At 37.7% G+C, this 23,467-nt stretch overlaps 4 protein-coding genes across 8 annotated transcripts; 2 read left to right on the top strand and 2 right to left on the bottom strand.

Moving 5' to 3' along the window:
* The first annotated feature begins 594 nt into the window (after window positions 1-594).
* LOC119996076 (putative lipoate-protein ligase A) lies at window positions 595-4,242 on the top strand. 4 transcript variants are annotated; one of them, XM_038842585.1, is made up of 6 exons: window positions 596-1,087; window positions 1,585-1,710; window positions 1,838-2,067; window positions 2,621-2,859; window positions 3,506-3,654; window positions 3,830-4,242. In XM_038842585.1, the coding sequence occupies exons 3-6, from the start codon at window positions 1,889-1,891 to the stop codon at window positions 4,028-4,030; spliced, it is 768 nt and encodes a 255-aa protein (XP_038698513.1). In that variant the 5' UTR covers window positions 596-1,087; window positions 1,585-1,710; window positions 1,838-1,888; the 3' UTR covers window positions 4,031-4,242. The 4 variants fall into 4 exon arrangements, with proteins under 4 accessions (XP_038698514.1, XP_038698513.1, XP_038698515.1 ...); XM_038842586.1 differs by lacking the exon at window positions 1,585-1,710 and having other exon boundaries at window positions 595-1,087; window positions 1,883-2,067; XM_038842587.1 differs by lacking the exon at window positions 1,585-1,710 and having other exon boundaries at window positions 1,970-2,067.
* A 344-nt stretch (window positions 4,243-4,586) lies between these two features.
* Window positions 4,587-6,125, bottom strand: LOC119997212 (expansin-A10-like). Its single transcript, XM_038844082.1, has 4 exons — window positions 5,950-6,125; window positions 5,716-5,846; window positions 5,317-5,605; window positions 4,587-5,221 (listed from the first exon to the last, which is right to left on the bottom strand). Exons 2-4 carry the CDS (start codon window positions 5,837-5,839, stop codon window positions 4,915-4,917), a joined length of 720 nt encoding a protein of 239 aa, XP_038700010.1. The 5' UTR covers window positions 5,840-5,846; window positions 5,950-6,125; the 3' UTR covers window positions 4,587-4,914.
* Window positions 6,126-9,249: 3,124 nt separating this feature from the next.
* LOC119997211 (polypyrimidine tract-binding protein homolog 1-like) lies at window positions 9,250-17,656 on the bottom strand. Of its 2 annotated transcripts, none has more exons than XM_038844080.1 (10): window positions 17,365-17,649; window positions 16,671-16,880; window positions 12,915-12,977; window positions 12,728-12,801; window positions 12,507-12,602; window positions 11,313-11,370; window positions 11,137-11,241; window positions 10,968-11,049; window positions 10,142-10,254; window positions 9,250-9,904 (listed from the first exon to the last, which is right to left on the bottom strand). In XM_038844080.1, exons 1-10 carry the CDS (start codon window positions 17,545-17,547, stop codon window positions 9,464-9,466), a joined length of 1,425 nt encoding a protein of 474 aa, XP_038700008.1. In that variant the 5' UTR covers window positions 17,548-17,649; the 3' UTR covers window positions 9,250-9,463. The 2 variants fall into 2 exon arrangements, with proteins under 2 accessions (XP_038700008.1, XP_038700009.1); XM_038844081.1 differs by having other exon boundaries at window positions 9,762-9,904; window positions 10,189-10,254; window positions 17,365-17,656.
* Window positions 17,657-17,933: 277 nt separating this feature from the next.
* On the top strand, window positions 17,934-22,522 carry LOC119997331 (RNA-binding KH domain-containing protein RCF3). Its single transcript, XM_038844268.1, has 8 exons — window positions 17,934-18,092; window positions 18,903-19,473; window positions 19,964-20,389; window positions 20,466-20,723; window positions 20,852-21,115; window positions 21,299-21,366; window positions 21,586-21,653; window positions 21,817-22,522. The coding sequence occupies exons 2-7, from the start codon at window positions 18,910-18,912 to the stop codon at window positions 21,629-21,631; spliced, it is 1,626 nt and encodes a 541-aa protein (XP_038700196.1). The 5' UTR covers window positions 17,934-18,092; window positions 18,903-18,909; the 3' UTR covers window positions 21,632-21,653; window positions 21,817-22,522.
* Window positions 22,523-23,467: the final 945 nt, after the last annotated feature.

The following is a 23,467-nucleotide window of genomic DNA, read 5'->3' as shown; positions in this document are numbered from 1 at the left end:
ATAAGTTGGTAGGGAGCAAACAAGAGGGATTGGGATTAATTACTTAAGAGTTAGTTTGGTATGGAGGATGGCTGATAGAGTATACGTTAGAGTATGTGCTGTTGATTTTATCCATACCCTGGATAGGTGTTTGGGTGAAATTAATTTAGACATAGGGTATAAATTGCCAATCTACCAATAAAAACATGAAGTATTAACTTGTTAATAATTAAATCATGAATATAAACTTTATCCTTCTAATATTAATCATAATAATTTGTTATTACATCGAGTCACTAATTTGAGTGGTAAAGATGATGTAAACAAAATTGTTATTACATCGAGTCACCTCCCCCGTTTCATAAAACAAAATTGTTGTAAACAAATCAGTATGATATTATATTATCTTATAATATCACTAGTCAAATTAGCATGCCTTTTAACTGGGAAATATGTTCACAGGGCCATATTGGTCTTGGATCAAAACTGGACTTGATATGAGGCCCAATAAAATTTTCTATTTGGGTTGGGCCTGGGTTTGTGGTATTAAACATCAAGCTCGGCCTGGCCTACCACGTCGGCCCCTCCCATTCCCATGTTAACCCTCAAATTCAATACAACACATTCAGCGAAAACTTGGTTTCACCTCTTCGCCGGATCCGACCCAATAACATTTCCCCCTCCCTCTTGCTCTGGTGAACCGGTCTCTCCATTTTGGGGCGCTGCACTGATATGATATTGAGGCAGTCCCAACATCAGAATCAAATCTATCTCTGTCCCATTTGACATTCCAGATTGAACTTGCATCAGGACGAGTGATAGCTTAGTCTGTGGATGAGATTGTTTATCTCCCTTTGATTATGTTGGTTCCTTGAGCTACCCAGATGAACTTGCATCAGGACGAGTATGTTACGATTTTCCCGTTTAACCCAAACGAAAGCAACGGCATCATTGTATCTCGTTTAGAATTTTAGAAATTAGAACCCAAATTCTTCTCGACTCTTTACTTTGTGTCTTCGGTGATAGAATTTATTTGAACTTGCGTCGCCTTTTCTCTTGAAGCCGTGTTTTGTTGTCAATCTGTTGAGGAAGTTTCTGGGTATCTAAGGTGAGTGAATAAACAACTCATAGTTATCCTGATTATGCTTATTTCTTCATCTTTAATAGGTAGAGTAGACCCGTTCAAGTATGGCTTGCAAATACTCTGTCTCATTCAACTGGGTACTTTGGTTGTTCTTGGTCGATTGATATATTTTTGTTTTCATCTAAATTTATGTAGTCGTTAGAACAAATTTAAATTTTTTTTCTCAACTGTTTTGAGAAGAAGGTTTTGGGGTGTTTCTGGATTTGAGTTGAGACAATGAAAGATTTAGGATAGTATTTTACTATTATTTGGGAGTTTTAATGGGACATTGTTGGATTATGATTTTGTCATTGTTCTTAATTGATTGATTTTCCTTCTGTTTTAACTCTACTTTGTAATATATGAAAATGATTGAAACCACGAGAAATTTTTTTTATGTTGATTATAGGCATAGAGTGGCTTTGTTAGCTTGAATCCACATCCACTGTCTGTATTAATATAATTTTTTTTGTGCTTGGTAGCGTCACTTTTTTTTTTCCCCCTCAATGTATTCAAGTGTCAAATTTTTGGATGAAGCTAAAGAAAGTATTTTTGGGAAATCCAGCTTAGCTGTGGAGGAATTTTATAAATGTCGGATAATTAAGGAGGTAAAAGTTTGAGTCTTTGTTTGTCATTTTAGAGAGCTAATTTTTCATGATGCCTTCTTATGGTATAATACCTGTTTGATTTGAAAGGATTGTGTTAATCATAACATTTGAATTTGCTGCATAATAGATCCCAGATCAATTTTAAGTTTAACGGGCTCTGTTCACACTCTAGTTCGTAATGACTGTTTGTCAAGCTGGCAAAGTGGGGCTTCCATTAATGAATCTAGTAAGAATTAAAGGAATGCCCATTTTGAAGCAGCTACATCTGGAGGAACAGCTTCTTCGGACTTCATCAGATAATTGGTGCATTATAAATGATGGCACAAATGCTCCTGCCATCGTCATGGGGATATCTGGGTAAGGTTATGACATCTTTTTCTTTACCTGTTCAGTTTCTGGAAATTTTAGTGCAATTTTCTCTCTTTTTCCCCCTTTGGCATTATTGCAGTAGACTGATCTTTTAATTGGTTGGCATGGTTGTTCATTTATGTTAGACATGCAATCATCTTCGCATGGTTGATTTCCTAATGTGTGCTCTGAAATCTGTTGGACAGTGACTCACTTTTAAAAAAATATTCAAACTACTAATTCATGAAGAAGACTATTGGAGTTCAATGGAAAATGTTTTGGAGAGAATAACATGTTCATTTTTCCTTTCCCAGAATAGTTCCTTGATTTCTAAATTGCTTGCTGGCTAAGTGAGTTTTGAATCGGAAACTCTCATATAATGCTAATATATTTACATTTTATAGTCTTAGGATTGCATTGATTATTGGGAAATGAGTTTAAGTTTTATGGATGTTCAGTCTTATGGATGTTCAGTCTTTCTTCTTCCTTCCCTTCCTCAATTGCATTTTCTTGGGATATGCATCCTGATAAAAGTTAACTCAAATGATGGTACTCTACGTAGGAAGCCTTCCGAACTTCTTGAGATCAGGCATGTGTTACGAGATCAGGTTCCCGTCATTAGAAGGTTCACCGGAGGTGGCACTGTTATTGTTGACAATGGGACTATTTTTGTCACTTTAATATGCAACAAGGATGCTGTTCCTGCTGTACAACCCTATCCCCGTTCCATCATGTCTTGGAGTAATCTTTTCTACGGCCAGGTTTTTCAAGGGATTGGTGATTTCCAACTACGCGAGAATGGTATATTGATTGATCTTTACAAAGATGTTTCTAATGTTTATTTATCCCTAGTTCAATGAGACTCGTATATATATCTGTATTGACATGTAAAAGCTTGTACGCTTGTAGCCAATGCTTGGTTAGACATTTGGACACATGTTCTCTCTCGTTTTCTCTAAGATCAAGAAAATGATCCACATAGTGAATTTGCATTTGTTTGACCTGACAATAATGAAGCTCTGCTGTATAAGTTGATGGGGGTCATGTTGAATGACATGTATACTTTAAGGTGAATTTGGGAGATTTGCCTACCTAAATTAGGAGAAGATGCACAAATATGTATGACTGCATGACCTTTATCCTTTAGAGTTTGGGTGTTGGATGTCTCACGTTGACATTTTTGTTTTCTTATGCTAATGATATATATGTTTAACACTTGTTTTTTGCAAATTTTTTGAGTCGGGTGTTTTACATTTTTTTTCCTTCTCCTGTTGCCTTCAAAAGTAAATTTTGCTATGCCTCTTATAAGCATGAGGATTGCTACTTTGTTCTCAGCAGACAATATGTGTCCCTGTTACTATTGTTTGTCATTTTTGAATAACTATGCTAAGAGTAGTTATGTTAAATACGTAATAATTATTGTGATGCTGCTTCGTATTAACCATAGATTATGTGTTCGGTGATCGCAAATTCGGTGGAAATGCTCAATCTATAACCAAAAGCCGGTGGATACACCACACATCCTTTTTATGGGATTATGAGGTAGGGAACATGGCTTTTCTAAAACAGCCTGCACGAGCTCCTAAATATCGACTGGTAAGATTCTTTTTCCTCGCAACATTGTCTTTGTATCCAACCTTAGTAGTATGGTCATACTCCGGAAATGGGGCTTTATCTAGTTGTTGTTCTGGAACCTGATATTGTTACTTACAATATGGTATGCTTGGAGATTTCATAATCTAAGGAGCTAATTACAACTATCCACTGGCAGGCAAGAGACCACGATGAATTTATTTGTCGAATGAAGGACTATATGTCTAGATCGGATTTCATTGAGAAAACTGTCGAGGCTGTTGAAGCTCATTTCTCCTTGAAACAAGTTAGCTTGGAGACAATCGCTGCCCCTGACGCATCAGGATTTGTTCACTCCACTCAGCTTCTCACGAAGCATGAACTTGAGGAAGCTTTGTAATCTCCATCTAAGATTTTGATTCATAATCTTTGAGTCATTATCTGAAAGGCAATTTGTTTTAGCCAAGAATAAGGTTCTTGTTATTTTGATTTTTTTCCACCCATTCTTGCATTTTAAACTCATCTTCTGCAATATTATCTACTTGTCTCCATTGACAAACAGAAATGTCTATTTTGACATGGAAATTTTAATAAAAACACTTCCTTTGTGCCAGAAATGTTTATAGTTTTCATTTAATTGCGATTGGACGATTTCAGTACTCAACATATGAACTGATATCTTGAGTTCAAACTTCAAAGAGGACTCGTAATTGTAGATTTGCTGAACTTCATTTACATCTGTAACTCTTTGCATCTCTTCACATTGTTCACTCTTCCTGGGCAATTATTGAAAAATGCCTTGTGTGGGCAATTATAGAAGCATAATATCAGCAATGCATGGAGTAAATGAGAGAGAGAGAGAGAGAGAGATAATTTCTTAAAATTACCACACAGTTGTTTTAACTAGACTCATTGTCAAACACAATCTTGTCATACTGCCAGTGCAACCCATTCAGTGAAGCCAAAAGATATGTTCCTATCATAATAGAGTGGAACTTTTGCATTCAATAGCTGCTTAAATACAAACAGTGCCATATTTCACTGGATCTGAAGGGTAACAGTAACCTTAACCATAGTAAAAATGGCCCCTTCCCAAAGCATTTACAACAACTTCTCTCTATAACTTAATATGGCTGTAATAGGCAGTGAAACAAACCCATTAGAACCACTAAAAGGACCCAAAAAAAAAAAGAATAACTGCGTTCAGAATTACATCTCTGGCAGTAAAAAACTTACTGATCATAGAGCCACATGCATAATATGCTAATAAAGCTTAGCAGATGACTAATTGAACTGGCTTCCAGTGTATGTTTGTCCAAATGACCAATTAGGAGGTGCAACATTGTAAGAGACAAGTTTGTGGCCATTACTAGTTGTAATTAGAAATGAAAGGCTCTGTCCATTAAGGTAGGAGTTGCTCTGCCAGTTCTGGCCCCAATTTCTTGACATTTGTTGCCACCCAGTTCTTGAACCTTTAATGGCCACACTATGCACATCACCAGCACCACCAACATTTGTGACCAGAACCAAATTGAAGTATGAATGCCCATTTATTGTGAACCTAATACCCCCACTTCTCCTGCACCTCACCCTACAAAACCCACAAAGAAAAACAAAGTTATTTTTTAACAGATTATAAAAAAAAATATGATAGATTACTGAAAAACAATGTGTCTGTAGACATACCTTCTGTAGATAACAGGAACAATACCAGCTCTATATTGTGCAATATGTTGAAAGACAGGCTGAGAGAGATCAAAGTGGTGGTTTGGAGGGTCACACCAGCCTCCAGGAGGGCAGAAGTTAGTAGCAGTGACCACAATTGAGCCAGGGAGACACCATTGTGGGTCATTCACACACTTTACCTCAAAACATGCACCACAACTCAACCCATTATCAAACAATGCAGTGCTCAGTGCAGCTGTATTAGTCCCATAACCTTGACTGTATAAATTTCCATACCCACAAGCCCCACCTACAAAATAAACCAAATTTGTTAAACTCCAACATCAAATATGATAAATTAACATTAAAATGTAGAAGTGAAGTAAATTGTGCTATATATGTATATATGTATATACATACCCATTGTGCCAGAAGCATCACCTCCACCATAGAAAGTAGCATGTGCATTAATCCAATTGCTATAACCATGAACAACTGAGACCATCCATAGGAAGCCCATTAAAAGATACCCAATATGAGCCATTTTTGTCCTGCACAAACATATGAACTCTTCAGCATTACATGAATTTCAAACTAATTATTTGTTGTGCTTCAAAAAAGTAAAGAGTAAACTAGGACAAAAAGAAAACAGACCTGGAAGAAGTTGGTTTTGAGGAAGTGCAAGGGAAGTTGGAGGCTTATGGGGAGGATAAATAGAGGTCAGTCAACATCAGAAACCTGACTCACAACCTACAACTTTGAGCAGTGTTGGGACCAAGCAATTACTTCAATACAATTACTTGCTTCTTCTTTTTTTTTTGGGACTTGGATTTGTGGAACCAAATGCAGTTTTCATGGGACTTATAGAAGTGATTTTCTGGGTTCAAATTTGTGGTATTTGAGCCTGTCCAGTAGGTAAGCGCCATGAAATCCTACTGGGGCCAAACTTGAATATTTAGTTTTACAGAGCAAAATCCCTACAGGTGGAAGGGGACCAAGTTATTGATGTTAGATGGGTCCAGGAAAGATATGTCTTATTTACAAGATGGAAGAATTGTTGATATGGTCTTCTTTGCAGTAAAATAGTAAGTGAAAAAAGCCAGTTTTACAGCTCAAGAACAAGAAAAATCTACCGACTAGGATAACAACACAATGTTTGGTGGATGACAGTTAATTTTGTTTCATGAGTTGTTATGGTAAGATTCATTCCAAAACAATAAAGAACATTGCATAAGAAAATGTTGCTAAAGCCCTAAATAGCAAAACTGACTTATCCTTCATTGTTGTCGATTCATTAAGATATCCAAGTAGTGTGATATCACTATTAATTGAAGTGGACTTGACAAGGATAGATAGCAATGCACATGTATAATGTTTTTGTGCTCTCACTTGTACCCAATTCACCAGGCCCTAGCTCATTCATTCTTGACAATGGTAGAGATGGGTTTTCTCTCTAATTAAGTTTCTCTAGTTTCAACAACAACTTGACCAAGGTAACTCTTAGCGCAAGTGGAAAATCATGAGTTCAAGTCTCTAAGTCTCGTGAGTGTTTTCATTTTCGCAATTTATGAGATGGGTCACTGCTCAACCAAGCGTGTACGAATACCACCCTACTCTATCTCCCCGTGCTAAGTCTCGGCTCATATCTCAATTAGTTCATGAGGGTTGCAGGTTTACCAAACAGTTTTTCGACGGACAGTTAAGTAAATCCCACGTTACCAAAAAAAAAAGATTTCTCTAGTTTCAATTACTTTAGGATTTCAAATAGATTGAAGATTTGAATCATGCATACGCTAAAAGGGGGAGTCTTATGATTGGCAAAAACTCAAAATATTGAGAAGCATGTTCTTTTCTTCTTTCCTTTTTTTTTGGTAAGGTGAGAAGCATGTTCTTATGTGAGTATATAACACTCTCTCATGTCACTGTTCAATGAACATTCACAATGCTTAAATTGTTCTTTAATTTATGTGCAAAAGTGATGTAGCCTAGCCTACATTTTTCAAGTTTTCTGTGCTTTTGGCCTGTGCAAGCAATAAGCATTGTCATTTTCAATTTAACCAACCTAGCCATTGGCAATAGCTTTCTTGTGCCCAAACATGACATGTGTGAGTGAGTGGGAATCGAACTCTCACTATCTCATTTTTTTTGAAGTCATAAAGATGTGAATTAATGAGCTTCAATGCTAGATGCCTAGATCTATTGTAACTGTAGGATATCTTGGTTAGGATCTATCACTATTATGGTCCAACCAATTTTGCTGAGGACAGTTGGATCCATTTTAGTGTGTCTGTATGGGTAGCCCAAACACAGTTTTACATGAACAAAAAGCACCCAAAAGTTTAAGTTACTGTTTTTTCAATGTAAATGGTGCTTTCAAATCGAAGTCCAAGCCCAAAACTTATCACAGGGATTCCAAGACCTTATCGTGTTCATGGCTTTAAACCGCGTCTTACTAAGTTAATGAACACATATCTACATAAGCCTTAAGAACTGTCCATCGGATCAATACGACACTTTCTTAGTCAATGGATCTCTCCCTCACTTGTGAGCCAATATCAAACCCACGAGTCTTATAAATTGTCTATCAAATCTTTATTTTAGCAAATTACGACTTTTTTACAACACTCACGTTCCATAATGATTTATTTTTTTCGTCTTAATTACCCTTTTATATATTTTTTGGATATTTATTTTTTATGTATAGTGGGCATACATGGATACATACATGTGTCGACATCAACTATAGTATAGTACATGAAAGCAACAGTCATTTGGATGTAGTGAATGCTTTATAAATTGAAATACATATATGAAGTTGACAGTGAAAATAATTTCTATTCAATTATATGTGACAGATTTTTTTTAATTTTTTTAAAATTTTTTGTACTTCCAAGGACTGAAACCAGCTCAACTGGAAACACCAAATAATGACACAACCACCAAAAATGAGAGAGACATAGTTCCCAGCAATCTAACATATCCACTTTCATTCAATTCAATGTCTAGTTTCTTTAATGAACATTTTCGATCAACAGCCTCTTTAACAACTTAGTAAGTCTCAATGTGTCAATATAAAAAGTCAAAACTTGATTGTTAGAGAGTATTTTTATACTTTATTTTTCTAAAATGGACACTTTTTTTATAAGTTTTTTTATGCACTATTTTTTTCATGCTTAGAGCTCATGAACAAATATAGATGATATTTTTCTAAATATATAATATGAATAAACCTATGCATCGCTTACAAATTTACATAATGCCTAATGTTGAAATACAATTTTACTTTGGATAGTGTACTGTGTGTGAATTCAATAGAATAAAGAAATAACAAACCATCTTAACACTTATATATTTAAATAGTAAAATCATCATTTTAATTCAAGAATACTTAATAACTAAAATATTTAATGTCATATCTTGTCTCTCCCAGGTAAATGAGCAGTAATAATAATAATAATAATAAACGAGGTAACTTTCATATATATATATATATAAAGAATTTTGCAGATATAAATCAGATGGTTCATTGTCGGTGCACTAATAAAACCAACGTATGGAAGAATGAAACAATGCCTGCGACAACAAAAGATTACAGACAACTCATGTTAGAGGACAAAGCCTAAATTTTTAGGTGAACCATAGACAAGGGTCGATCTCAAGATGCTTACACGGAAAATGGAAAACTACCCACCCCCTTCCACATGGGTAGGGTAACCCACATGGATCGGCCGCGGTGAAAATGATTCCTTGCCCTTGGACAAGGATATATAGTGGCCCTCTCTTAACAAGACTTGTCAAGGTGGAGGACCCTTGGAAGGGACAACCCCCATCTGCACCACCTATCTTATTAATTGCACGAGTCTCCCTCTACTGTAGAAATCTACAAGATTAGGAGATAACTCTGTTGCTGCCTCGACCAGGCAGACTGGAATCACACACATACAATACAAGGCATCCTCCAAATTCAAGAATTATAACGAGATGATAGATGGTATTACATCAAGCCCAGGAACCATAAACATTCCACATGAAATTAAAGAAACAAAAAAATAAAATAAAACAGCAGCAAAGGCTCAAAAAAAATATGCAAGCCACAATGCATCTTTAGTGCATATAGATTCAGAAAAGGCAAGAAACTTTGTCTGAGGTCAACCTACCAAAATACACGTTATTGACCATAATACAGGGGCTGACCTGGGGGTGAAGCTTCACCGGGTCGAAAAGTAGGCTGAATTCCTGGCAGAGGCATTCTCATGGAAGCCCCAGCAGGGGTCATTGGGCTGCTTTGAGAGAGGGATGAGGAACCAGGTGTTGCCGCAGGGCCATATGCAGGAACTGGAGAAGTAGGATATGTTTGACCAGGAAAAGTACTAGGAGCCGACACAAACGATGGTCTGCCTGCCTGCAGGGTTGGATCCCAAGATGGCACCTGCGACTGTGGAACTTGAGACTGTACTGCAGCTGCAGTAGCGTACCCACTTGACTGGTACATCGGAGAAGCCTGAGATGTCTGCCAAGCTACTGGAGCACTAGGGAGGCCAGAAGCTTGCTGTGCTGCAAGTAAACTAACATCTGGGATGGTGTAATCTCGACTTTTGTCACTGTAAGCCTACAACAGAAAATATGTCACAAATAAGAAATTACATGCTTGATTCACTAAAAACAAATGGCATATTCAAACCAAAAAAAAATATATGAGAGACAATTAAGTGTAACGAAGCATACATCTTTTAAGGACCAGATCTTTTTCCAATCAAGGGATAAAGTTATCTTCTAATAATGTCCTTATGAATTTGGTAAATTTTCCCCCTTCATGAACATTTTACTCAAAAGCACATATCTATACCTTTACATTGAGATCAGTATGACGAGAGTATGATAGATGAAGCTTACAATAGCCACCATCATATATGCAGTGTCCCTCTAATGCATCTTTGGCACCAGCTGCTGTTGTAATATCTGGAAATAAACAAACCAGACATCAGGCCTAAAGAAAAATTGTGCACAAGTTGAAAAACATTTGACACTACATGGTCTCGGACTGAAAAAGATTTAAAACAAAACATAAATGGACACAATTAAAGTGTATAATCGTATTGAGAGAAAAAACATGAAGACAAGCAGAGATGTTGCTAAACCCATTGATGTAATTGCCTTGTGGTAATCACACATCTTGGATGGTTATCATATACTTTGAAGGCAGACAAAAAACTGCGTTGACAAACTCATTCCAACAGCAACCATGTAAAGAATTTAGAAAGGTTTAGGGGGTTTAAGATTTTGGCTTAAGATCCAGGGCTCAGAGTTTAGGGACTAGAGTTCAGGTTTTTGAGGGTATATGGTTCAGGCGCTTAGCATCTAGGATTTAAGGCCTACACTTTTGAGTCCAGCGTCTACGGTTTAAGGTTTTCGAGAGTTTAGTGTTTAGGGCCTATTTGCTTCACAGTTTAGAAATAGAGTTCAAGGTCTAAGGCTTCGGTTTTTGAGGGTTTATAGGGTTTTAGCTTTAAGCAATTAAGGTTAAGTAGCTCTTTACATGCAAGAACTATATATGTGGAGATCAATTTTATTAAGATCAAGGAGATTCACAATAAGGTGAGGTAACTGAATGAGAGATGTGTCAAGCAAACAGCAAAATTAAGAAGAATGGCCAGAGGTGAGAAAAGGCATACCAGGGTACTGAATTAGCGCTTGTGTTCCACCATTTTTCTCAAATATAGCAATCTTTTGGACAGTCCCAAACGCAGAGAATACCTGGAACCAGTTAAACAGAAAAGGCAAGCATAAATTTCAAGTAACTTTTTACGATATTCCATGAGAAAACTTGTATGCATTCCGTACAGTGTGAAGGACATCCACCGTGACAGCATACTGCATATTTTCAATCGAAGCAAGCAGCACATTGCTTTCAAATTCTTTCTTCTTTCCATCAGGACCTACTGCAGGCTAGACATTACAGCATTTAAGAACAAACTCAATATACCAAATGCAGCGCATGTTCAATATTACCAAGGTACCTGCATGAGTCCTTCAATTGCAGTAGAATTCACCGGAAGATATGGATTTGTGTAGTCCCTGCAGAATTTGGCAAAAAGCAGCACAAATCCTTGAATTACCGCACTAAGAGTTAATAATTCATAAGCTTCGGCAAAAGTAATAGAAAACAGAATCTTCAAAAATTATTTGAGAACAAGGAAAACCAACATTGATGCATTGATATACATAAATCTCATGGATGCAAGAAATTGGGCCATAAAATGACATGACAGAATACATATATATAATCAACAGGAAAGTTACGGAGTTTGTGCTCAGAACTTTCTTCTCCTAAGAAGAAGGTTCAACAGAGATAAGCAGAAAGCACATAAAGGAACATAAACTTAATGGTAGAATTCCAATAAACAAAGAAGAGCTTGGAGAATGCCATTCAAGGTACTCTAATAAAGTGTGCTCAAGTTGAACCTCATGATGCAAAAAGACAGAGATGATACTTCTCGAGAGAGAGATTCCCATGATGCTATTATTAACAGCAGCATTCGATAACCTAAAAGCTTAGTCCAATAGATTTTAAAAAGAATCGAATACCAATATCAAAGACTGTGGGATGCAAGCATTGCTGCTTGTCCATTGAATATTAGCTTGCATTAGTTTCAGTATGAGCGAAAGTATGTGTGCAAGATGAAGTTATTAAGCCAACTAGCCAAGTAAGAACACTGAAAAAGAGGGGGAAAAGAATGATTTCGTAAACAAGAGTGGCAGACAAAGTATACCAAAATAAAAGTGGGGGAAAAGAAGAAAATTAAGAAGAAACATAAACCTAGTTTCCCAAACAGGCCTAAAATAAAAAAAAAAATACAACAAAAGAACAATATTCAAGAAGTAATTTGAAATTGTTTGAATGAGAAACAATGTCTCTGAATATGCAATCCTAAAATAATTAAATTAGAAATTAAGTCTACAATGATTTTCAAATGAATTAAAACTATTGTCAAAAGATCAAGCATCATGACAACACATCTGTGTTCTTCCTACCAGGTTTCGCTACCCCCCTATAAATGACAAAAGCACACACCTAATAGAAATACCGCAAATGCTGAAAAGAATAACAAACACAATACTAATAAATGGTTTGGCGGCCAGTAAACATGATCAAACACAGGCATATTTAGGAACCTTCACTTATTAACTACCTGGATTTTTTTTTTGTTTACCTGCTCCTGTGAGACTGGAATTTGATGTTTAGATCTATGTGTGCCGAATATGAAATGCGCAAGTGACATGACCCAACATTCTTGGGAAGCAAGTACCTGAACATAAAACACCAGGAAGTATCACTAAGATTTCTATAACATTTAGCACATATTCGACAACTGAACAAATTCCACAAATAAGATAGAAAAGAGAGTAAACGACACGAGATGTAGATCCATGCCTTGGGATACTTCTCCCATCCAAGGCATTCCTGGCTGACATTGCAGTCTCAGCATCAGTGAACTGAATTAGTGCCTGTAAATATCCCAAAATTAGTAGTTCCATTGACATAAAGTTGAAGGCGATGTTGAAAGACACACAATCTTAAAAAATTAATAATAAAATACAGGTAATCGTTTCTGTCTCACCTGGAAACCAGCAGCCTTCTCAAAAGTTGCTATTTTGTGAACAAAGCCAAAAGCAGAAAACACCTGAGACAAGTTTCAAGTAGATATGATAATATGCTATCCATAATATTTCTTAAAAGAGCCACTGTTCCAAACATTGTTTCAATGAGGAGAGGCAAAAAAGAGGATAATTCAAAAAGTACAAGAAATAAGTGCAGAATGAGACCTGTACATATATGCTTCAAGACTTAGAAAGGAGTATGGCGTACATGACAATATTTCCAAACTGTCTCCAGCAAAAGAATCTTATAAGAGGCTTCACCAACAGTGATCCAACCAACATCAATTAAAACTGACAAATAATTTAATCAGGGTGCAATCTCTCGATAAAATATTACCAGAATCGCAAGTAACGACCCCATAATTTATGGAAAAATGAGGAAGTGCCCGAATGCATAAATCCCCATTCCATGCAGGATGCATGATTCCCAAATATGTGAGGCATAAAATTAGGTGAGAAGTTATCTTCCAAAAGTTAGTTCAAAACTTTAAACAATAGTTTACAAAGTTCACATAAAATTCCTAGGGAAGTTAATTTTGTTTTCAGCAAGCCAATTCAAGAATTTTTAGAAATTATAATATAGGGAACCAAGCAAGAGCCAACCAGTACACCACTCTCGTAATATTTAATAATTTTTACTTTCCCTTGCATTATCATCCCTCCCCACCGCCCCTGAACAAAAATAAAACATTATGAAAGCTTTGATGAAGTTCACTCAAAGTTAATTTTGGTCAACGTTAATTTTAAAACAAACATCCACCAAAAGCACTTACAGCATTATGTTTACAAGTGTTGCGAGAGAGTTGTTGGCTTTGAAGAACTTGTATATTTCACACACTTTTTCGTACAATCTTGCATACAAACCTAAATACAGCCTAGTGCATGTACAATGACTAAACTACCCTTATACATTCTAACACTCCCCCTCAAGTTGGAGCATAGATGTCAATCATGCCCAACTTGCTACAAATATCAGTTATTCGACTCCCTGGTAGAGCTTTAGTAAATACATCGGCTATTTGATCTTCCGTTCTAACATGGTTAAGTCGAACCATGCCTTGTTGGAGTTTCTCTCGAATGAAATGACAATCAACCTCAATATGTTTTGTACGCTCATGAAATACTGAGTTAGAAGCAATATGAATAGCTGCTTGATTATCACACCACAATTGCATAGGAGTTGAGTCCTTCATACCAATTTCCTCAAGTAAGTGACGAACCCACATAAGTTCACAAATAGACTGAGCCATGGCTCTATATTCAGATTCAGCACTTGACTTTGCAACCACACTTTGTTTCTTACTTTTCCATGATATCAAATTCCCTCCAACAAAGACACAATAACCTGTAGTAGACCTTCTGTCTATAGGACATCCCGCCCAATCAGCATCAGAGAATCCTTCCACCCCAAGGTTATTACGACCTTTACAAAGAACGCCACGACCTGCTCCTTCCACTCTATTGTGACCATGATCTTTATAAACAATACCGCGGCCTGGAGCACCCTTAAGATACTTCAAGATGTGAATAACTGCATCCCAGTGAGATGTCCGAGGAGACGACATAAACTGACTAACCACACTTACCGGGAAGGCAATATCTGGACGTGTCACTGTAAGATAATTAAGTTTCCCAACTAAACGCCGATATTGTTCTGGGTCACCAAGTGGAACACCATCTTCAGCCGAGAGTTTCACATTAGACACCATAGGTGCCTCACACGGTTTAACATCAGTCAAACCTGTCTCATTAAGTATATCAAGTACATATTTCCTCTGTGAAAGAAAGATACCTCGCTTACTCCGTGACACCTCAATGCCCAAGAAATACCTGAGAGATCCAAGATCCTTTGTTTGAAATTTGGTGTGAAGAAAAGACTTGAGCGCGGTAATACCTATACTATCACTCCCAGTAATCACAATATCATCAACATATACCACCAGAAGAATACAACCTAACTCAGATTGTTTGTAGAAAACAGAATGGTCAAGAGCACTCCGACACATCCCAAACTCAACAACCACTTCACTGAATCTACCAAACCAAGCACGAGGAGACTGTTTCAACCCATATAATGATTTCCGAAGAAAACATACTTTCCCAGACTCCCCCTGAGCAACAAACCCAGGTGGTTGCTCCATGTAGACTTCTTCAACCAAATCACCATGCAAGAAAGCATTTGTAACATCTAACTGATGTAAGGGCCAGTGATAGATAGCAGCAAGAGAGATAAATAGGCGAATAGAAGTGATCTTGGCAACTGGAGAAAATGTCTCTAAATAATCAACACCATAAGTCTGAGCATAGCCTTTCGCCACTAACCGAGCCTTCAAACGGGCCACAGAACCATCAGGATTCACTTTAACAGTGAAAACCCACTTACAACCAATAGAACGTTTACCTTGGGGAAGAGAAACAAGATCCCAAGTACCATTCTTCTGAAGAGCAAACATCTCAACCGCCATTGCTTGGCGCCACCCAGGATGAGAAAAGGCCTCTGAAACAGACTTAGGAACAGAAACAGAGTCGAGAGAAGAAATAGTAGATCGGGAGACAAGAGAAAGATGATTATAAGACACAAAGGAAGATATAGGATAGGTACAAGAACGTTTACCTTTACGAAGAGCAATAGGTAAATCAAGACTATCATCAGGAGCAGGAGGACTCGGATCTGGTGAGGAAGATGCAGGCGAAAGTTGAGTGTCATGGTCTGTCATAGATGCTACTGGAGAATTCACTGGCGGTGATGCAGCAGAATGGTGCCAGGTATGTCGAGAATACGTTTGAGTGATGGGAGGTCGGGAGGACTCAATATGAAGATCATGTCCAAATACTCTGTAGACAAGGAACTCATCCTCAGGAGCAAAGGAGGACGTAGAAGAATCATTAACATAAGGAGTAGATTCAAAAAATGTAACATCAGCGGAAACTAAGTAGCGACCAATATCAGGAGAGAAACAACGATACCCCTTTTGATGACGAGAGTATCCCAAGAAAACACATTTCAGAGAACGCGGATCAAGTTTAGTAACTTTAGGTCGGACATCCTGCACAAAACACACACCCCTTGTCCAACCGCTTAAAAGGCCTCTTAGGAGGTAGGAGGAAACCCTCATTTAAACCACACACCAGCCCTCTTTCCAACCGATGTGGGATACTCAACATCCCCCCTCACGTGTGGGTTGGTCCAACTCCGAGAAGCCCACCACGTGAAAGCCCATCGCGTTGGACTGGCTCCGATACCATGTTGCGAGAGAGTTGTTGGCTTTGAAGAACTTGTATATTTCACACACTTTTTCGTACAATCTTGCATACAAACCTAAATACAGCCTAGTGCATGTACAATGACTAAACTACCCTTATACATTCTAACAACAAGCATCAAGAAACCAAACATGTGCATGTATTTGTTATGATGGCAGCTTAAGTCAAAGATGAGTACTAAATATGTCTCTTTCAAAATAAAAGGATTGAAATCTATAGGCAAATCACAGCTGCCTTGATTATGGGTGTGATGACTCACTCAAGTCCAATCATCAAGCAAGAGGAACAAACACACTTTCCACCAGATGACCCCTAACAGTTGTATTAATAAATTGAGAGAGCCCCACCTTTAACAATTTTAGGCACCAACATGAGTTATTGAAATACAAAAGGCTACTACACCTGATAACACATAGCCCAAATATAAAGACATGCAGTAAGAAAGCACTTACCAAGTGAATGACATCAATGCTAACGTCACCGGCTTCAACTCCTTCGATTGTTACCAGCAAGACATTTCCAGGAGTATCTCCCGGACTCTTGTTGTTGACAATTTCATGCCTATTCGAATATTGAATGTACACAGTTTTACCACGAACCTGCGCAGGCTCTGAAGAGGAAGCATAATATGAGACCATTTGAATAGCATTATTAGTATCTTCCTGCAATAGAGAACAAATCTCTGTCAACATAAAGCTGTCACCTAAAAAACAAGATATGCAATATGGAAAGGGGAATTGCAATCAACCCTAACATGGCATAAAGAAATGCTTCCATAAAACCTACCTTTTTCATTTTTCTCGAATTCCCAAAACCGTTATCCACATGTACTGATGTACATTGAATAAAATATAGATGCACAGACCATCGCAATCATACATGCAAGAGATGCATTCAAAAGACAACATGAGGTACCAAAAGAACAAATCATCCCCGGAGTCCACGATTTCCAGGCGTAGACAAACATAACTAGGAGTAAAACCCAATCTGAACTGCGTGATATTTTATAGACAAACCAACATTGCACAAACAAATCATATAATAAGTTCAATACGCAAAACCGAATCTAAAAAACCTAACTTAACCCTAATTCAATTAAGCACAAATATGAAAGGCATATCAAACAAGACGGGAGCGGCAGCTCACGAATTCGACGAAGGCCTGGTTGCGATTGGCGCCAACATTGGACTTAGTGTTTACTATCCTGCCGAATGGTTTGCAGAGTTCAATAAGCTCCTCCTCCGTGCACTCCCATGGCAGATTTCGCAGGTGCAACACCTTCGACGGGGTCTGGGTATACCGGAACTGAGGCTGCCCCGATGTTGACATCTACAGGGTTGTCACAATGGAATAATTAGGCGTTTTGCCTTCGAAGCGTTGGGGTTTTCTAGGAAAGTTTGGGCGTCTGTATGACTATGGGATTTGTTGACGACGAGCTCGGATCACATGTTGCGTAGTACTCTCGTTGTTACCGGGTACGGGTCCAATAGGATCTGATCGGATCAAATTATCCACCCAATTTGAATGAGTTTGTTTCTACTACTCAAAAAAATTATTATATATATACGGCCCGTAACGGCCGGGGACTCTTTCTAATTTTACTTAGATTGAGGGATGACCCAAGCAAAATCCAAAACTATCAAGGATTATCCTCACAATTGTACAAAAGTACAAAACCCGACGAGGGCTCTGATGTAATATTTATTATTTATTAGATTACAATTAAAGGCGGGTTCGGTCAAAACCCTAGAAATCGAAAAAGCGCAGAGCTCACCGAAGACAAACGTCGCATAATTTTCCAATCTCTCCCCCTCTTAACTTCCATCGCCATCTGCAGACGTCGTTTCAGTGGAATTTTCCATTGCTAATCATAGGTAACGTACCACTTCTAGCCATCTATAGCCGTTTACAGTCTAGCCTTTCAATTTCTTTGCCTATTTGTTGATTGCAGGTTCAGATCTGATTTTTCTTATGTCGATTCACTGGCACTTTGTTGATTACTGGTTTAATGTATGGTTCTGGAAGGGCTGCAGTTTGTTTTTACTGTTTCTATTGGATTGTTTAATTGAGAAATTAGATTGCATTTTCTTTTCTTTTCTTTTTTTCTCATTGAGACAGTATATTTTTTCATGATTGTTAATTCATGGTCATTTGTGTTTATTTTTCTGTGTGGGGCTGAATTTGAAATATAGTTTGCTCTGCTATGGGCTAGTTTTTCACAGTTGTTGGTTTATGATTGTTATGTTTATTTTTATGTACTGAGGAACTTGACACCTTGACTTCTTGAACTCATATTTAGTTTGCTTTGCTATGGATTTTACATTGTAATTGCTGAGGTGTCAGTGGATCTTCTTTTTGTGTGCGTGGAATGTTTTTTTCAAGAACTTAATTTATGATTTTTTGATATTGATATGGTCTTTGTTAGGTAGACTGGTTTTTATGCTATGTCTTTTACACCTCATGAACTTCGTTTGTGTTTTACTGAATTTTATGACTAACCAATTGCAAATTTTCCGGATATGGAATACTATTTTTTTATTGGTTTCCCCACCAATTAGATATACGGATTGTGAACTTGCTAAGATATTTGTCTTCTCTGAAATGAATATTCTCTTTGCTGTTATGACATATAGTTTAACGTGTATCACTTTTTTAACAGCTTGTTATGGTTTTATTTGAAATAGTTATCCAATGGCTGGTCATAGAAACGGGAAGCGTTCCCATTCTGATTATTCTGAAAGTGGAGGAAATAAAAGAAGACATTCTGGTGATGATAGGGAACACTTCGCCATTGATGCTGATGATACTGTTTACCGATATCTGTGCCCTGCAAAGAAAATTGGAAGCATTATCGGAAGGGGAGGTGACATTGTCAAGCAGTTAAGAGCTGATACAAAATCCAAGATCAGGATTGGCGAGTCTATGTCTCAGTGTGATGAGCGTGTTGTTACCATTTACAGTGCCAGTGATGAGACTAATGCCATTGGAGATGGTGGTGATTTTGTTTCTCCTGCGCAGGATGCTCTGTTTAAGGTGCATGACAGAGTTGTTGCAGAAGAGTTGCATGGTGATGAGGACATCGACAGTCACCAGGTTATTGCACGTCTGCTTGTGCCATCTGATCAGATTGGATGTGTTATTGGTAAAGGTGGACAGATAGTTCAGAGCATTCGCAATGAGACCGGTGCGCAAATTCGCATTCTTAAGGACGATCATTTGCCTCCCTGTGCATTGAGCTCAGATGAACTTGTACAGGTATTCCAGATATTTTTCTTAGGCCTTTTTCCTGCAACCAGTGGTTGGCACAAATTTTTTACTTTTTTGGGGGGTGGAGGGGTGTGGATTTCCCTTTCCCTTTCTTTCTTTAGTCTGTTTTCTATTCGTTTCTTGGGCCTGTGTTTGATGCTATATGATGTGGGAAACTATTGGTGTTCTTAGTTGATTAAAAGTATATTAGAAATATTTTAGCTGGTTATCATGGTCTATCTTGTTTGGTGACTGGTCATTTGTTACGGAATGAGTCGATGGCAAAGTGAAAAACTTGCAGTTGCTTGCTGTATGGATTTGTTGTTTGATATCCTTTCACTTGTTTGTAATGTTCCTTCTGATGTTGCATGCATCTAAGTTATAGCCTAAAGCTCTTGTGGTGTCTTTTGAGAGGTCTTGTTCTGATTATTTCATTTTGAGCTAATTTGACATATAAGATTAGTTTAAATTGTTAAGATCTCTTCTCTTGTTGCTTTAGATTTCTGGGGAGGCTGCAATTGTGAAGAAGGCCTTGCACCAAATTGCAGCTCGTCTTCATGACAATCCATCACGATCTCAGCACTTGCTCCTTTCAGCTGTTCCATCAGTATATCCTTCTGGTGGCTCACTAATGGGCCCATCGGCTGGTGCCCCAATTGTCGGAATAGCTCCTTTGATGGGACCTTATGGTGGTTACAAAGGTGACACTGGAGACTGGTCACGGTCCTTGTACTCAGCTCCAAGGGAGGAAGTGTCCAAGGAGTTCTCTCTTCGTTTGGTATGTCCAACTGGGAATATAGGTGGTGTGATTGGAAAGGGTGGTACCATAATCAATCAGATCAGACAGGAATCTGGGGCAGGCATCAAAGTTGATAGTTCAACAGCTGAAGGAGATGATTGCTTAATAACTATATCTTCGAAGGAGGTAAAATATTAATCTGCTTATACGTTCGCTGATACGTAGTATCTAGTTCTGATATTCTTATTTTGGACTATCACAGGTTTTTGAGGACTCGTTTTCTCCTACTATAGAAGCAGCCTTGCGGTTGCAACCAAGATGTAGTGATAAAGTTGAAAGGGATTCAGGCATTATCTCATTCACAACCCGCTTACTTGTGCCAACCTCTCGAATTGGCTGTCTTATTGGTAAAGGGGGAGCTATTATTACCGAGATGAGGAGACTTACCAAAGCTAACATCCGCATACTCCCAAAGGACGACCTTCCCAAAGTTGCATCTGAAGATGATGAGATGGTACAGGTAAAGTCTTAATGTGAATGTCCGGATGTGTAATTTCCTATGGTGCACTTACCCTCGTTAATATTGGAGATGGCGGTTTGAAGTTAATCTCAATTGATTTCAAAGTCTATATTTTTCTTGATGAACAGATTGCCGGAGACCGTGATGTTGCCAAGGATGCTCTCTTGCAAATCTCTCAGCGATTAAGAGCGAATGTTTTTGATAGGGAGGGTGCAGTTTCTGCTTTTCTGCCTGTTATGCCTTATCTTCCCGTCCCTGCTGACAATTCTGAAGGCTTATCATACGACAGTAGAGATAGTAAGAGACATGGACGTGGTGATTCATTCTCTGGTGGATATAGCTCTAGGGATTTGGCTGCTGGTGATGGTTATGGTAGTTATGGTGGTTCACAGGTGATTTTTTGTGTTACTGTGTATTTCTCAACTAAAGAAAGAAAGTAGTTAGTTATTATACTGGCATCTAGTTAAACGATATGTTGCTTTTGCTGTTGCATAGTTATTACCGTGCCATTTTGTGAATACACTGCTGTTTCTTTGTTATCTGGTTTAAATATGTTTTATTATCCACTTTTGCAGATTGGTGGCAGTGGTAGTGCGTATGGTGCATATGGAAGTTATTCTTCAGGACGTACTAGTACGTCAGGGTATAAAATTTCCCTTTTGTTTCTTTGGGCATATATTGACTCTGCCTGTGTGATATTCAGGGATTTTCCTTGTGTTGCTACCTCTTCAAATATGAATTCTGTAAACTTGACTGCATGCTATGGGGTTATAACCAAATGCAAGTGTTTAAGACTCTTCAGTAGTCTTTCATATGTATTACCAAGAAGTTTAAGAGTAGTCACTTTCTGATTTGTTTCCAGATTGTCGAGTCAAACTCCCCCTTCTCGGCGCAAAAGCTATTACTAAAAAATCGGTGGTGGGCCTACAGGTAAGCCTGGATTCCTTTGCCTTATTTAATCTATTAATTGGAAATTCCTCTTATGTAGACCAGTCACTCTATAACAGATAACATAACCTTTCCAATCTCCCCCTATATAGGATTTGATGCTCTAACTTTTCCCTTTGTTGACTTTTCCTCCCCATCAAAACAGCTGAGATCCATGAGGCCTGAAGCCAGCCTTCTGCCAACTTTTGTTGAAGCCCACTGCCTTAACCGGAAGACCAGATGAACCAGCGTTTGACATACTCATGGCCCACCTTGATGCTACTACTTAGAAGGACCATATATATGAGGAGATCTTGACACTTACTATCGAAATTTGCCATGTCCCTGATACCAAATTGACCAAGCTCTATATAACCATGTGCTCCCAAGAACCTAGATAGCCGGCAAGCCTCTGTTACTGCTGTTTTTGTCTGCTTATGTTTTTACTGTTAAATACTAGACCATATGATTCTAGTGTGTTTTTTCAAGCCTCTGTTACTGCTGTTTTTCTGCTTATGTTTTCACTGTTAAATACTAGACCATACGATTCCAGTCTTTTTTTCTTTGCTTCCGTTGCTTTCAATTATTGTTTGCTAGTTATTGTTTTATTAATTATGGATTTGTCCCCTGGAAGCTGATTATTTTCCTTGAAAAGTTGAGCTCTAATATCTTGTGCCTTGCAGGATTTTTTTTTTCTTTCCTTTTTTTCCCTGTTGACTTAGAAATCTGCAGGGTTTTTCTCAATTCTTCTACCACAAGAAGCAGTTGCTTGTTTGTCATATTTTTAATTGCTCAGGAGTTTCATTGTGTTGATGAAGATATGATACTTCAATGCTTGTTTTGTTTTTTGAAACAAATTTTTTTGCTATGAATTAATTTGAGTAAAATTTGATTTACTGCATATGTGATCTCATGGTAGAGTTGCAAGGGTGCAACCTAGAAGTCATAGGTTCAATTCGTGAAAACAATTCTCCACATATTATGTGGAGGGCAAGGTCTACATATATTTTGCATGTGGGTGTTGTTTACTTTACTAGATTGAGTACAAGCTGGGAAGTAACCTGAAACGGTATTGTAGCATGCATTCCCCCCCCCCCCTTCTCCCATCCCCAATATTGTGTAATGTAGGGCTGAAGCTGAACATGAAGAACAGCTTGTACTAGGATTTGGGGAGACACTCCATTGTCAAGTACTAGTTTGATGTAAATGAGAAATCTTCTATTTTTTGAATTGAAATTAATTGTCGTGCAAGTTCTGAGATGTTTTCCTATAATGTGATAGTATGCTTTAATAGTATATTTTGGAAAGAGTGGTTTTTAGTCGGTTCAATCCTTTGGAAGTTATATTTAAGCTAGTTTTCTTAGGATTCTAAGTGTTTTGTCTGACTGTCCCAGACAACTTGGCATTGATTATATGCGAGGTTGTCAAAATCAGAATCTTATATAAAATTGTTGGAAGGCTAACAAGATTGAAATTTAAAAGGTCATTATGATTCTAACATACCTTCTATTATAAAATGTGTTAAAATTATCAACGAGAGGTGGTTCAGTTGGTAATTGATTGGATTAGGTATATGTGGTAAAGGTTCTATTCGAATGTGAAGTATAATAAATCTCTTTCTTGGATCCGGTGGAGGACCTCTACATGTACATCGGTGCACCAATAAAAATTGAAAAGTTCATAAATGTGTGGTATTAAGCATAAAGATCTAAAGATATTTTTTTTTTCTTTTTGGAAATAAAAATTAAATCATTGCGAATGTCTGGTAAATAAAAATCTCCTACAATTTAGTATTGGAGACAATTTCCATTTTATTA

This window comes from Tripterygium wilfordii, chromosome 4 (genome assembly GCF_013401445.1).
Source record: "Tripterygium wilfordii isolate XIE 37 chromosome 4, ASM1340144v1, whole genome shotgun sequence".
In the NCBI taxonomy this organism is placed as follows: Eukaryota; Viridiplantae; Streptophyta; class Magnoliopsida; order Celastrales; family Celastraceae; genus Tripterygium; species Tripterygium wilfordii.
Note: the sequence above shows the minus strand (reverse complement) of the source record. Positions and strands in the feature narration are given on the sequence as shown.

Coding starts and splice junctions, on each gene's coding strand:
- LOC119996076 (XM_038842586.1), top strand. CDS start 1,889: ATGACTGTTTGTCAAGCTGGCAAAGTGGGGCTTCCATTAATGAATCTA. Junction 2,860..3,505: donor TTTCCAACTACGCGAGAATG/GTATATTGATTG, acceptor TATTAACCATAG/ATTATGTGTTCGGTGATCGC. Junction 3,655..3,829: donor GAGCTCCTAAATATCGACTG/GTAAGATTCTTT, acceptor ATCCACTGGCAG/GCAAGAGACCACGATGAATT.
- LOC119997212 (XM_038844082.1), bottom strand. CDS start 5,839: ATGGCTCATATTGGGTATCTTTTAATGGGCTTCCTATGGATGGTCTCA. Junction 5,606..5,715: donor TGATGCTTCTGGCACAATGG/GTATGTATATAC, acceptor TTTATTTTGTAG/GTGGGGCTTGTGGGTATGGA. Junction 5,222..5,316: donor GTTCCTGTTATCTACAGAAG/GTATGTCTACAG, acceptor TGGGTTTTGTAG/GGTGAGGTGCAGGAGAAGTG.
- LOC119997211 (XM_038844080.1), bottom strand. CDS start 17,547: ATGTCAACATCGGGGCAGCCTCAGTTCCGGTATACCCAGACCCCGTCG. Junction 12,802..12,914: donor AGAAGGCTGCTGGTTTCCAG/GTGAGACAGAAA, acceptor GGATATTTACAG/GCACTAATTCAGTTCACTGA. Junction 11,050..11,136: donor CGGTGGATGTCCTTCACACT/GTACGGAATGCA, acceptor AACTGGTTCCAG/GTATTCTCTGCGTTTGGGAC.
- LOC119997331 (XM_038844268.1), top strand. CDS start 18,910: ATGGCTGGTCATAGAAACGGGAAGCGTTCCCATTCTGATTATTCTGAA. Junction 20,390..20,465: donor TAACTATATCTTCGAAGGAG/GTAAAATATTAA, acceptor GGACTATCACAG/GTTTTTGAGGACTCGTTTTC. Junction 21,367..21,585: donor GGACGTACTAGTACGTCAGG/GTATAAAATTTC, acceptor ATTTGTTTCCAG/ATTGTCGAGTCAAACTCCCC.